This window comes from Oncorhynchus tshawytscha, linkage group LG16, assembly GCF_018296145.1.
Source record: "Oncorhynchus tshawytscha isolate Ot180627B linkage group LG16, Otsh_v2.0, whole genome shotgun sequence".
NCBI lineage: Eukaryota > Metazoa > Chordata > Actinopteri > Salmoniformes > Salmonidae > Oncorhynchus > Oncorhynchus tshawytscha.
Window position 1 is genome coordinate 33,088,365 of NC_056444.1, and position 14,608 is coordinate 33,102,972.

Genomic DNA, 14,608 nt, shown 5'->3' on the forward strand with positions numbered 1-14,608 from the left:
GGCTTTGGGTCTGGGACTGAGGGGGCTTTGGGTCTGGGACTGAGGGGGGCTTTGGGTCTGGGACTGAGGGGGCTTTGGGTCTGGGACTGAGGGGGGCTTTGGGTCTGGGACTGAGGGGGGCTTTGGGTCTGGGACTGAGGGGGGGGGCTTTGGGTCTGGGACTGAGGGGGGCTTTGGGTCTGGGACTGAGGGGGGCTTTGGGTCTGGGACTGAGGGGGCTTTGGGTCTGGGACTGAGGGGGGCTTTGGGTCTGGGACTGAGGGGGCTTTGGGTCTGGGACTGAGGGGGCTTTGGGTCTGGGACTGAGGACGGGGGGCTTTGGGTCTGGGACTGAGGAAAGTGAGGCAAAATGGTCTCTTAACTGGCCCCGTTTCCAGTTGTCCTTGCGCTGTCTGCAGCTGTAGCCTCCAAGGACGTAACAGTCGATAAGGGACTCTCTCTGACTGCAGGAGGAGGGAGAGTTATTTCTGGGCTCTACTTTCTGTCTCCAGTTTATTTGGACAGTTATGCCAGAGATATTATGTTTTCCTGTGTGTAGTTAGTTGCACATGCCTGAGTGTGTTCGTCAGACTGTGTGACAAGAACTCTGACTGCGTGTGTGTGGCCTATGTTTCTCATTCTCACAATTGTACACAATTCCCACTCTCAGTAATATGTCCAGAGAGTGGAACTGGTTGTTGAGTGGTGGTTCTGCTTGGTTAACTGGCTGAGAATTCACAACAGGTGTTCCTGGTGCCCCAAAACCATTGGTTCCCAGCCATTACAACCCAGTAGGCGATCCCGTGTCCCAAATGGCAACCCATTCCCTGCATAGTGCACTTTTGGCCTATGGTCAAAAGTAGTGCACTAGGGAATAGGGTGCATTTGAGACACAACTGGGGTCTGATGGGTTGGGGGGGTTGATGTGTGTGTTATTAGCATACATTTGACACACAGCAGTGTCCAGACCAATACTTAGCCATCAGTCATTTGTTCAGCATTTGACTACTAGCGCACCGCTAACGAGTCCACCATGGCAAATAAAGGTTCAATTTAAAAAATAATAATACAAGTGCAATGTTCTTGCTAATGAAATGAGACTAGGCTTGGTTAGCCATTGATTGTCTATAATTGGCATACAGTATTAGGATCTACCGTAGGCTAAGGGGTTTAAGGCTTTGATTGGCTCAGTCTCACCTGATTTAGCTACCCCTCCTAGTATTTATAAATCTAAACTAAAACCTTCCCTTTATCTGTGATGCTGGGGGAGGTCAGTGTGTGTGGTAGAAGATGGGGGTAGTAAGACTTGTGATGTAAGTGATCCCGTTGTCGTTTTAGTGACATTTCTTTTTGGGCTCTCTCTAGTTCGGGGCTGCTCTGCTCCGGGTAATCCCCTCTAAACAGGGACATATGCTCTTGAATGGTCATTTCTGCACACACTTAATTGATCAGCCCCATGTGGTTTTATTGCCCTCTCCAAGTGTTAGTACTTTGTGTATAGAACCTGTAGTATTAAGTCTGTAAATGACAAGGAGGAAGAACTTGCTCAGAACAGTAAACGGTCATTTCGCCCTCATAGCGACATGCAGTGTGTTTATCATGAAATCAACCACTGCTAGAACATCCAGGATTAGACCCCTTCATTGATGAATGACATCACTTGATCCAAATGTTTCACTTTACGACAGGGGTATCAAACTCAATCGGCACGCTGGCCATATTGGAAAAAAATACCACATATTTGTGGGCCATACATTGCCTACGTTTTGTTTTTACAAAACACTTATATACAACTGGCCCAAACTGGCTGTTTTTATTTGAGGAAAAAAAAAAGATGGCCTTTTTATAATGTCCGCTCATGTACATGGGATGCTCTATATAGCATTTTAACATCTTAAAACAAGATAAATAATTTGTCCACCCTAATCAAAAAGTGTTTTAATAACTGTAAATAACAAAAAATGTAGCTACATTGTAACCTTTCTTTGCATTGCATGGATCACCAGTGTGGTTGACTGCAGCATTGTTGTATGGTGCCCTCAACATGTCTGAGGCCTAGTTGAGTAGTCAGCCCAGGCTACTGCTCTAATGTTGCTGTAATAGGCCTATATGTTTTATTTTAAATTATTTTTGCCGGTTTTGTTTTTTTGGTTAGTCATTGTCAAGCTTAAGAAACTGAAGCCAGACTGCAACATTTTAGTAGCCTAGCTAGGACTGTGTGGCATGTGCCTGAACACTATCCCTCTGCTGTGCGCTGTAAATGGGACACATGAAAGTAGCATACCACCTACATCCCGCTGCTGACTTGCCTCTGAAGCTAAGCAGCTCTGGATGGGAGGCCAGATGCTGCTGGAAGCTGTGTTGTAGGGCCAGTAGGAGGCACTCGTTCCTCTATTAAAAAGAATGTATCCCAATGCCTAAGGTCAGTGATTAGGGACATTGCCCTGTGTAGGGTGCTGTCTTTCAGATGGGATGTTAAACGGGTTTCCTGACTCTCTGTGGTCCCATGGCACTTATCGTAAGAGTAGGGGTGTTAACCCCGGCGTCCTGACTACATTCCTAATCTGGTTCTCATACCCGTCATGGCCACCTAATCATCCCCAGCTTCCTATTGGCTCATTCATCCCCTGTCCCCTATTCCCCAGTTCGTTGCTATAAGTGCTCTGTCAATTTACCTGGTAACACGAAAGCAGTGCAATTGATGTTGAATTCCCCGACACAAACGCATCAGGCTGTAACTTCATAAAGTAGATGACTCCGCTGTTGACTCATTTATACTCGCTTGTGTGTCCTATTGTCCTTTAGTAGTAATTTATACCCACGCATGAATCCTTTATCTTATAACTTGTTGACAACCAAGATGACACTTTCTGTAGGTTACAGCAATGACCCATTGGAACCCAAACTTTGCATGGACGTTTCGCTTACAACCCGTTTAAACGTTCGGTCCCGGTAGAAGATGCCGTTAGTGATGACATGATACAGCGCACTGGATGGGTCTGGGAGGAGGGGTGTGTGTGGCAATGTTGGCCGTGCTTACTGTGACTTGTAGTGCAGTGCATCGTGGGCGGTATGGAAGCGGGCCAAGAATGACTTTGACGAACCCAAATCGTTGTGCGGGACGGATAGAAATGTGTCATGGATTCAGCCCGCGGGCCTTGTGTTTGCCACATGCTTTTTAATAGCTCAGTCTACATGTGTGACGGTGTGAAGAATGTTTTTCGCGTTCTTTTAACACCAAAGGGTTTGGGACATCTGTGATCGTTGTCGTGGTTTTATGCCTGCGTGTGAACGTGTAACGCAGGAAGCACCCTCCTTTCTTTCAGTAAGGGTTCCCCTGCTCTATTGCCACTGCTTCTGATCTGATGGTTCTCCATTCCCACCCCCCTGTAGGGCTCGACGTGTTGACTCATCCAGCACCTTTAGCGCTCTGCCCTCAACAGCTACCTGTTGTGTTGCACTACAGGGATACTGGGTTATAAAGGCTAATCCCCGATCTGTTTGTGCCATCTTCCCCATTCCTATGGTCATTATCAAGCTTTGTCAATGACCGCAGGAGTTGGCTGTTCAGCACGAACACCAGAAAACCAGGCTAACTGTGGTAGGCAGTAAGGACAAATATCTATATTAGTCCATTTTAATTATCTTGTCTACATTCAGAGACGAGATTAGTGGAGATGTACCTACATACATTGTTGTTTTCCTTCTCTGATATCACTCTATCCCTGTCACTTTATCAGCTGGTAAAATGACCTGTAGGCTACGATATAAGGAGGGTGAGCTAGTATGTGTTTACCGGATACTCCCCAGCTGAAATAATACTAGTCTCGTACCAAAACACATCTAGGCGTAGGGACTCTTCTTTCTCCTCCCTTCTCAAATGATGTTTTCCCAAAGCGGGGGGATTTTAAACATCATCCAAATATCCTTAATATGGACTAACAGATCAGGAATGGCGGGTGGTTTCGGGGGGTTAGGGGTGGGAGCAGGCAGGCAAAGTGGAAACACATGTGTTTTCTCTCTGTCCCACAGAGTGAGTGAGTCAGTCAGTCCAGCCCTAGTCCGCGGTCAGTAGGGTTATATTCATTAGGGCACAATAAAGCAAAACCTTGTGCAACGGAAACAAAACAAGTATTTCTTATTGTTCAGGTAGTGTTTGTCAGTGTTCTTCCATTTGGTACCCAGTGACTATGAAAAAGAAAAGAGCCGCACACTCTAGGAGCTCAGATGCAATAATTGAATAACCTAATAACGTTGATAAACCCCGATGAAGACCGCTTGTCTGTCGAAACGTTGGTTATTCAATTATTTAGTTACATGAGTGTGAGGCTCTCCTTTCTTTTTCATGTGTTCTACTCCGCTAGCCAGCACCTCGTCTAAACGCGTGCGTTTCTTTCACCCCCAGATTCACCCAGTGAATATGACCCAGGGCACAGTGTTGTGGGAACGCACAGATCGAGATATGTTAAGTAGAACAAACATGTCTCTCTGACATGTTAATGAACCATGTCAGGTCTATTCGTGGCGTTTTCTATCGGCGACTTTCCACAGCGTTGAACCGAGTGAACAGGACCCCACTGCTCTTATAACCAACCACACTGAGGTCGAGAACTCTACAAAGCATTGAGCATTCTTTAGAAGGGCACGGTAACATCCAGCACCCACTTTTGTATTAGGCTTTTACTTTGCTGTAATAAGGGTTGTTTTTTCCCCCCTGAGGATGGTGTGCCGTTTACTTCACAATAGCTACCTGTTTTATAATCAGCCTGCTAATAGACTGGAGATGGGCATTAACGGTCACTGTTTTATAATCCGCCTGCTAATAGACTGGAGATGGGCATTAACGGTCACTGTTTTATGATCCGCCTGCTAATAGACTGGAGATGGACATTAACGGTCACTGTTTTATAATCAGCCTGCTAATAGACTGGAGATGGGCATTAACGGTCACTGTTTTATAATCAGCCTGCTAATAGACTGGAGATGGGCATTAACGGTCACTGTTTTATAATCAGCCTACTAATAGACTGGAGATGGGCATTAACGGTCACTGTTTTATAATCCGCCTGCTAATAGACTGGAGATGGGCATTAACGGTCACTGTTTTATAATCAGCCTGCTAATAGACTGGAGATGGGCATTAACGGTCACTGTTTTATAATCAGCCTGCTAATAGACTGGAGATGGGCATTAACGGTCACTGTTTTATGATGGCCTTTCTACCGCAACATTGAAATTAAACAGTTTCCACTTTTTTGTTTTTGTTTTTCTATACCCAAGATTGTGTTGGACATATTCAAGGCTGTTGCTGTCATCATAGGAACTCTTGAGGGTTGCGTGTTTTTAGTAGGGCAGAGTTTGACAACGGTCTTCGCGTCGCTGGTAGCGGAGCATAACGTGTTGTGTTGACAAGTTAGAAAAGGCTCATCGGTCACCTGTGTGTGAGGGTTATTTTTTAGAGTTGCTTATATAGCTCCTCTGTATTCTGCCTCTCCGAGAGAGGCTTCTACTGGGTAGAATTGGTAGGCCTCACTGGCACTGCCACACACATGCGCAGACACACACACACACTACATGCACACAGACAACCTTGACGTGTGATCAGACTTTAAAGCGTCCATCCATCTCAATGAAATGCAATCAATCCTCTATTGCCTTGAGCTGTGACCTCCATAGCTACAAGCCACTTTAGATGGAGCCATAGTGCAATTTACAGTGTAGTGTGTGTGTGTCCTGTGAGACCACTGTCTGAACTGTCACCTGGTTTCTTCAAATAAACACAATTTTTCCCTCCAAATACCACCAAGTAGTGCACTATAGAGGGTCATTTGAGACACATTCCGTTACATTGTTCTCACTGTTACAACCTTAAGGCTGCACATATTTTATTGTTCAACATGATTCAATAAAGGCTTTTGTTTTCCAATTTATTCACTATTAATTTATATCCCCAGTGGTGCGGAAAGTCTACTTTGATTAATGTGCTTCATGCTGAGTCGTCCTCAGAGATGTTGTTGGATGACCTTTTTAAGAGCCTCTCATACACTCTGCCTTCCACTGTGTTTTTGTTCATTTAAAAACTGTGCAATTAGTTTGGTCATTCAAAATTGCCGGTCAACTCTTCTCTCACGCAACTGATGAAGAACTCTTGGTATGGTCTAGTAGTCTAAATTGTGTTTTCTCTCCTTCTGTAGGACTTGGGAGTGAGAGCCCCATCAAACTTGGAAACGCAAGACTTCTACAGAAGACTGCTTTCGGGTAAGTTGTTTTTTTCACAGATGACATCAGTATTTGTGTACTGTATCTGTTCTGTGTATGGTACCATTGCACTTCTATTAGTCTCTTCAGCGTGTGTGTGTGTGTGTGTGTGACACTGCAGCAGCAGGCCTGTTGGGACAGTGTCCAAACGAAGTGAGAAAGTGAAGGATAAGGTCACTAGTGTGAACGCCACTGCAGCATTAGTGTGATTGCGTTGTGTCAACGTTTTGGCTTGGTGTCAAGTACTCCACCTTCCAGCATTCATGACTGCACAGTTCTGCATACATGCATCCCAGCATCCATCCAGTTCTATACGTTTACAGTACGAGTACAGTATGTTTACAGTATGAGTACAGTATATGTTTACAGTTCTATAAGTCTACTCTATGTATGAGGGTGATTTAGTCCATTTGAATTCACAGTTAAGGAATGATCAATTGTAGGCTATCCCCAAATAAGGTATTTGTCATAATTTACTCCAATTATGAATTACTTAAGAATGGGTGTGTCGTGTGTTCTTAGCCCTGTAATAAGCTTGATCCCAACGGCCCCTTCCCTCAGATACTCTAGTGGTATATTTCATACCAGAACTGGTTTGTGGTGCAGATGTCCAACCCACTCCATTACAAACAGCCCTCAGGATATTTTTCAAGACTGTTCTTTCCCCACTGTAATGCTTTGCTAACAGCTCTTAGTGTGGCATATTGTAGATTTGAGTCTGTGAATAGACCAACAGATTCTGCGACCTTGATGGGATTATTCTACACTGAACACAAATATGCATATTTTACGGAGTTACATATAAGAAAATTGGTAAATTGAATTAAGTTCATTAGGCCCTAATTTACGGATTTCACCTGACTGGGAATACAGCTATGCATCTGTTGGTTACAGATACCTTTAACACAAAACAAAGACAGCGTGTGGATCAGATAACCAGTCGGTATCTGGTGTGACCAACATTTGCCTCATGCAGCATGGCACATCTCCTTCGCATAGAGTTGACCAGGCTATTGAATGTGGCCTGTGGAATGTTGTCCCACTCCTCTTCAATGGCTGTGCTAAGTTGCTTGGCGGAAACTGGAACACGCCGTCTGGGGATCACACAGGCCATGGAAAAAAACTGGGACAATTCCAGCTGCAGCATTATCATGCTGAAACATTAGGTGATGGCGGCAGGCAAATTGCACGACAATGGGCCTCGGCATCTCGTAACAATATCTGTGCGCAGTATATTGCCATAGATGATAAAATGCAACTGTTTGTTGTCCGTAGCTTATGCCTGCCCATACCATAACCCCACCATGTGGCAATCTGTTCACATCAGCAAACCACTCGCCCACACGACCCCATACTTCTCCAGCTTGCCAGTGGCCATCGAAGGTGAGCATTTTCCCACTGCAGTCAGGTGAAGACCCTGGTGAGGCTGATGAGCACACAGATGAGCTTCCTTGAGATGGTTTGACTGTTTCGAAATTCTTCGCTTGTGCAAACCCACAGTTTCATCAGCTGTCCGTGTGGCTGATCTGACGATCCCACAGGTGAACAAGCCGGATGTGGAGGTCCTGGGCTGGCGTGATTACACGTTGTTATGCCATTTGGACGTACTGTCAAATAGTCTAAAATTACATTGGAGGCAACTTATGGTAGAGAAATTAACATTACATTATCTGGCAACAGCTCTAGTGAACATTCCTGTAGTCAGCATGACAAATTGCGCACTCCCTCAACTTGATATCTGTGGCATTGTGTTGTGTGACAAAACTGCACATTTTAGAGAGGCTTTTATTGTCCCCAGCACAAGGTGCACCTGTGTAATGATACTGCTGTTTAATCAGCTTCTTAATTCATCCACCCGATAGGTGTGGCATATCATCTTGGCAAAGGAGAAATGCTCACTAACAGGGATGTAAACAAATTTGTGCACAAAATATGAGAGAAATAAGATTTTGGTGCATATGGAACATTTGTGATATTTTATTTCAGCTCATGAAACATGGGACCAACATCCAGCCATTTAATGCGGATGAATGACCTGATGCATTAAAGTCACGACAGTCCTTATGGAAAGGATATTTTTGTCAGTAAAACTTCCCAATATTGAAGAAATAAAATGCACTAAACAATGTTACCTTTTTTTGGTCTGTGAAATAGATTATGCGCCAATTGCGGTGGAAACTATTTAATGCACAAATATGGATAGAAAACCATGTCACAGTGAACTTCGATTTAGACGATGACGTTGTAGCCTACTTCCACGAATTGGAGGAACATGCGTAGTTTATAGGCAGATGGAATAAGTGATGAACTTCATAACTTTTATGGTGGTTAAGTACATGGTGATGAGCTTCGTGCAAATAAATATCAAGGCTAGGCCATCATTTGAATGATGCTGGTGACATGATGATTGGTGCTTGGCTGCCAATTGTAAAAAACACACTAATAATAATAATAAAGCTAGCTTTTTCCATATCTCATCATATAACCTACCCTGGCCACGTTATCAGCAAACTGTTGGCTATTTATTGCAACAGTTTTTGTGACAAAACCCCCATAGTAATTTACAACATTAACAATGTAAAGCCAGTTTGCGCTGTTCTATAAAGGGAGTAGTACACAGCGTTGTACGAGGTCTTCAGTTTATTGGCAATTTCTCGCATGGAATAGCCATCATTTCTCAGGACAAGCATAGGCTGACTAGTTTCAGAAGAAAATGATTTGTTTCTGGCCATTTTGAGCCTGCAATCGAACCCACAAATGCTGATGCTCCAGATACTCAACTAGTCTCAACTAGACTAGTCTAGTTTTATTGCTTCTTTAATTAGCACGTTCTCAGCTGTGCTAACATAATTGCAAAATGTTTTCTGATTTTCAATTAGCTTTTTAAAATGCTAAACTTGGATTAGCTAACACAATGTGCCATTGGAACACAGGAGTGATGGTTTCTGATGATAGGCTTCTATATGCCTATGTAGATATTCTGTAAATAAAAAAATTCTGTTTCCAACTACAAGTCATTTACAACATTAACAATGTCTACACTGTAGTTCTGATCAATTTGATATTATTTTAATAGACCAAAAATGTGCTTTTCTTTCAAAAACAAGGACATTTCTAAGTGACCCCAAACTTTTGAACGGTAGTGTACATATAAATATATGGATGAGCAATGACAGAGCGGCATAGTCAAGATGCAATAGGTGGTATAAAATACAGTATATACATATGAGTAATGCAAGATATGTAAATATTATTAAAGTGACTAGTGATCAATTTATTAAAGTGGCCAATGATTTCAAGTCTGTATGTAGGCTTCAGCCTCTCTGTGTTAGTGACAGCTGTTTTAACAGTCTGATGGCCTTGAGATAGAAGCTGTTTTTCAGTCTCTTGGGATGCCACCAGAGTATAATCAGATTGTTCATTTCTCCTTACTGAAACGTAACCTGTTCTGACTGAGCTATTCCGTTTTTATTTCTGCCCCCTCTGCAGCTTCCAGAAAGAGTTTTCGTTCGAAGGGAAGGACGACCCAGCCAAGAACACCAAGGATATAGATGTCAAGCTCTTGGCAAACCTCCCCAAAGGTGACTCGGTGGTTTCAGCGTGCTGTGCTGCATGAAACACATGACTATCTGACAAAGTCTGCATCCAAAATGGCACCCTATTCCCTTTTCATAGTGCAGTACTTTTGATCCGGAGCCATTTGGATGCGTTCTCTGACAGAGACATTCCCAGGGTTGTGGGGCTGAGGGAAGTGGTTTCTATTGTGCGACTGTTGGTTGGAAGGTTTGTTTGATGGCACTTGTTGCCTTGATAAGGTTCAGTTAAAGATAATATTGTGGGGTTTTACGAGAACAGCGTGTGTGTGTGTGTAGTCCTGGGGGGTGGTGTTTGTGTTTGGTTCAAATGGGGGAACTGGAGTTTGAAGACTCTTGACAGGAGCAGTAACCCTCTGGTAAAAGTAGGGATGCACCGTTATGACATTTTTGACCGACACAAATATCCAATATTTTCCTTGCCAGAAAAACCGAAAGCGATAACCGTTATTTAAAATTTTAGCAGCTTTTTAAGTATTCTAGTACAGTTATAGTTGAAAGCCACACACACGATGACCAAAAAGTTATTTTGTTGGCGTTTACGTATGTCCCCATTACCAGTAAAACATCATCAAAATCTATTTCTTTCACTTACTTGCTGTGCTGTTTTGTTGTTAATTAGTTCAGTGGTTTCATTCTCTACCAGGATTTCATCATGCATGTCAAGCAGTGATGTTTCAGCTCTGTCTGTCCATGGCCTCTCTTCCTCGGTGTGCACTGTCACTGTCTGTTTCCATCTTGTCCAGCTGTGTCTGTAGCATTTCACGTAAAACCCTGTTTCTTGTCTGCATTGAAGAGGTGGTCCTTGTACCTAGCGTTGAGCATGGTGGCGACACAGTAAAGAGGCTCAGAGAGAATGCCACCGATTCGCTTGTTCACAGCCTCTTGTAGAGTACTTTTGCAAGTTTTAACCCCACAGTATGGGTCGGCAGTTTTGTTGAGCAGGCGTTTCAATGCCATGACAGAGGGTATCACGTCTGCTGCAGACACAGTTGAGCTTATTTCTCCAGTTAGTTGTTCAAATGGAGCTAGGAGTATTCATGTTTCAAACATGTTCTCAAATGCCATTGAAATGGCAGCAGTGGTATGAGAACCAGCACATTCTTGAACATGCAATACGGCTTTCCTCCATTTCCTTCCGACAATAAGTTGGATGAATTTTGGTACCATTCCTCCTGACAGAGCTGGTGTAACTGAGTCAGGTGTAGGCCTCCTCGCTCGCACACACTTTTTCCGTTCTGCCCACATATTTTCTATAGGATTGAGGTCAGGATTTGATGACCACACCAATACCTTGACTTTGTTGTCCTTAAGCCATTTTGCCACAACTTGAAGTATGTCATTGTCCATTTGGAAGACCCATTTGCGACCTTGCTTTAACTTCCTGACTGATGTCTTGAGATGTTGCTTCAATATATCCACATCATTTTCCTTTCTCATGTTGCCATCTATTTCGTGAAGTACACCAGTCCCTCCTGCAGCAAAGCACCCCCACAACATGATGCTGCCACCCCCATGCTTCACGGTTGGGATGGTGTTCTTCGGCTTGCAATCCTCCCCCTATTTCCTCCAAACATGACAATGTTCATTATGGCCAAACAGTTCTATTTTTGTTTCATCAGACTATAGGATATTTCTCCAAAAAGTATAATCTTTGTCCCCGTGTGCAGTTGCAAAATGTAGTCTGGCTTTTTTATGGCAGTTTTGGAGCAGTGGTTTCTTCCTTGCTGAGCAGCCTTTCAGTTTATGTCGATATAGGACTCGTTTTACTGTGGATATATATATACTTTTGTACCTGTTTCCTCCGGCATCTTCACAAGGTCCTTTGCTGTTCTGGGATTGATTTGCACTTTTCGCACCAAAGTACGTTAATCTCTAGGAGACAGAACGCTTCTCCTTCATGAGCGGTATGACTGCTGCGTGGACCTATGGTGTTTATACTTGGGTGCTATTGTTTGTACAGATAAACGTGGTACCTTCACGCATTTGGAAATTGCTCCCAAGGATGAACCAGACTTCTGGAGGTCTACAACTTGTTTTCTGAGGTCATGGCTGATTTCTTTTGATTTTCCCATGATGTCAAGCAAAGAGGCACTGAATACATCAATTGGAGGTATACATCCACAGGTATACCTCCAATTGACTCAAATTATGTCAATTAGCCTATCAGAAGCTTCTAAAACCATGACATAATTTTCTGGAATTTCCCAAGCTGTTTAAAGGCACAGTCAACTCGGTGTATGTCAACTTCTGACCCACTGGAATTGTGATTATAAAAATGAAATAATCTGTCTGTAAACAATTGTTGGAAACATTACTTGTGTCATGCAAAAGGTAGATCTCCTAACAGACTTGCCAAAACTAAAGTTTGTTAACAAGAAGTTTGTGGAGTGGTTGAAAAATCAGTTTTAATGACTCCAATCTGAGTGTATGTAAACTTCCGACTTCAACTGCATGCATAACCACTTCCTATGCTCGGTCAATTAGTCAGTTGCAGTTTGGACTTCATATCTTTTATTGTTGAGGCGGGGTGTAGATTTTTGTCAGTTCCTTGTGAATGTCTCTCTCAGCGATTTGTTCCTGTGTTGTAGAGAACAGAGTAGCTGGCGGAATCGTCACCTCATAGTTCGGAAACAAGACCCACAAAACAAACGATCTCTTCTTGCTCTAGATGTGAAAGTAGCCTGGTCCCACATCTGTGTAAACTCTACATTCAACTGTTGGATAATGAGCTCAAACTGTCCAACCTCACCTGCTGTGATGCCTTTCTCCTATCATGACTACTGAATTGGGAATTGATAAACTTGATTGTTAACGCTCACATTTTTCCTCTCGTACCTAACTTTGTGTTCATCTGTCCAGTTTCAGAATTGAGGAAGCGTTTTGAAAGCATCAGCCCAAGCACTAGCTGGGAAATGAACAGGTATGACTACGACATTCAGCAGCTTCAACCATGTAATGAAGCAAGCAGTTATTGTAGTGGTGACTGTGATGAATAACAATGTGCGCGCGTGCGCGTGTGTGTGTCCTCAACATGTGGCCACTCAAACGGGTATTCTGTCATGTCAGTCAGTGTGTCTGACTCTGTGTGTAGGAAAGAGAGGATTGCCCGGCGGTTGGAGGGTATAGAAAGTGAGGTGCAGCCCGCCATATTACCCAGCTGCCCCGGCCTAGTGACCAATCGGCTGCTAGAGGAAGACACACCCCGTTACACACGTGCCTCGGACACCTGTGACCCCTGTGTCGGTGAGGATCACTAAACCGCACACATTGTACCTAGTGTTCAGCTACTTGCACGACCCACAGAATGACAGAACTTGAGCATTGCTAGAGCTCCATATATAGTATATAATTATCGAAACCCGACCCACGCTGTTGGATATGAGCTTGGTCATTTGAAAGACATGCATTGACTTCATGCATTATATACACTGAGTGTACAAAACATTAGGAACACCTTACAAATATTGTTGCGCCGCCTTTTGCCCTCAGAACATCCTAAATTTGTCAAGATATGAAAGCGTTGACTAATGCTGCTAGCTATTGTATTATCATAATATTTTGTACAGTGTCTATTACTTGTGTAGATTTGGTCTAAAGATTTTGTCTCTGTCTATCCCCTGTCACAGTGCAGTGTTACAGTAGGGAGGACCTGGAGAGTCCAGAGATGATGACCCATCAGCAGGTCCCTGCTCCAGAGAGGCAGTCCAGAGCCCGGAGCCGGCCTGAGGGCCAGACCGTCCCAACTGAACCCATTTACAGCTTTGACTCCGCAGGTACCGACCTGGACTCCAAGGCAGATCGGATTGCTCGCTACAAGGCGGAACGGCGTCGGCAGCTAGCCGAGCGCTACGGTATGTCTCTGGACCAGGAACCAGACTCCACCACCGATCACTTCTCCTCCCGATCTGGCTCTGCCCGTGGTCTCAAGGAGTCTGACACCTCTTCGGTGAGGCAGCAGGGCTACACAAATGTCAAGCCACGCCCCAGGGCGGAGTCTGTGGGGGATGAACCCTCCTACACCTCAGGCAGCTCCAGGGTGGGGAGAGTGGCCACCCAGCCACAAGGCTCCGGCGAGCCTGGCCAGGGGCGACCCAGGGTGGACTCGTTCACGGAGAGGGAGAGGGTGATGAACCTGGAGAACCAGCGCAGGGCGGGGCAGCAGGAGAGGAACATCAGTGCCCTCGAGCTTCCCTCTTCCGCCAGCTACATGGATGTGACGTCATCGTCGCCCACCTCGGCCAAGGTGCCTGTCGCTAACGACTACACCGTCACAGGGGTGCCCCCCAGCTCGCCCAAGACGACCCGGAAGTCTTCGCTGCCCTCCCCCAAACAAGGGGTGTCCCCTGGGGACCTGTTCATAGAGCAGCAGGCCCACAACATCCTCGGCAGACAGGGGTGAGTGGACCGACCTACTACACTCTCTAGTCCTCTTTCTCTTCCTATTGTTAAGGTTCTCTCTCTGTACAGTATCTTTCCCCTTACTGTAAATAAAACGGATGGAGAGAAGGAGAGGGATCATCGGTCTATTCCCTCTCTCTCACACGCATTCAGTCTCCTTGATCCCTTTAACAGAACTCTCACAAGGTCGTCCTCTTGGCAGGAACATTAACTGCGTCCAAATGGCACCCTACTCCCTATATAGTGCGCTTCTTTTAGCCAGGTCAAAAGTAGTGCAGTAAATACGGCACAGGGTGCCATTTGGGATGCACACAATAATTTATAGCGTAGAGGAAGAGCAATCTGTGCATGCAGCAGCAGGCTCAGTCAATCCAACA

General features: G+C 44.6%; 1 protein-coding gene across 23 annotated transcripts in view; it reads left to right on the top strand.

The window, feature by feature from the left end:
- svila (supervillin a) overlaps positions 1-14,608 on the top strand; it is a 136,182-nt gene that overhangs the window by 71,485 nt on the left and 50,089 nt on the right. For 22 of the 23 annotated variants that reach the window (XM_042299129.1, XM_042299127.1, XM_042299114.1 and 19 more), the window contains exons 2-6: positions 6,174-6,237; positions 9,727-9,818; positions 12,693-12,753; positions 12,925-13,076; positions 13,460-14,228. In XM_042299129.1, the coding sequence (XP_042155063.1) occupies positions 12,746-12,753; positions 12,925-13,076; positions 13,460-14,228 (929 nt within the window). In that variant the 5' untranslated portion in view covers positions 6,174-6,237; positions 9,727-9,818; positions 12,693-12,745. Of the gene's footprint in view, positions 1-6,173; positions 6,238-9,726; positions 9,819-12,692; positions 12,754-12,899; positions 13,077-13,459; positions 14,229-14,608 lie in introns of those variants that run through there. The other variant, XM_042299128.1, reaches the window with a different exon arrangement.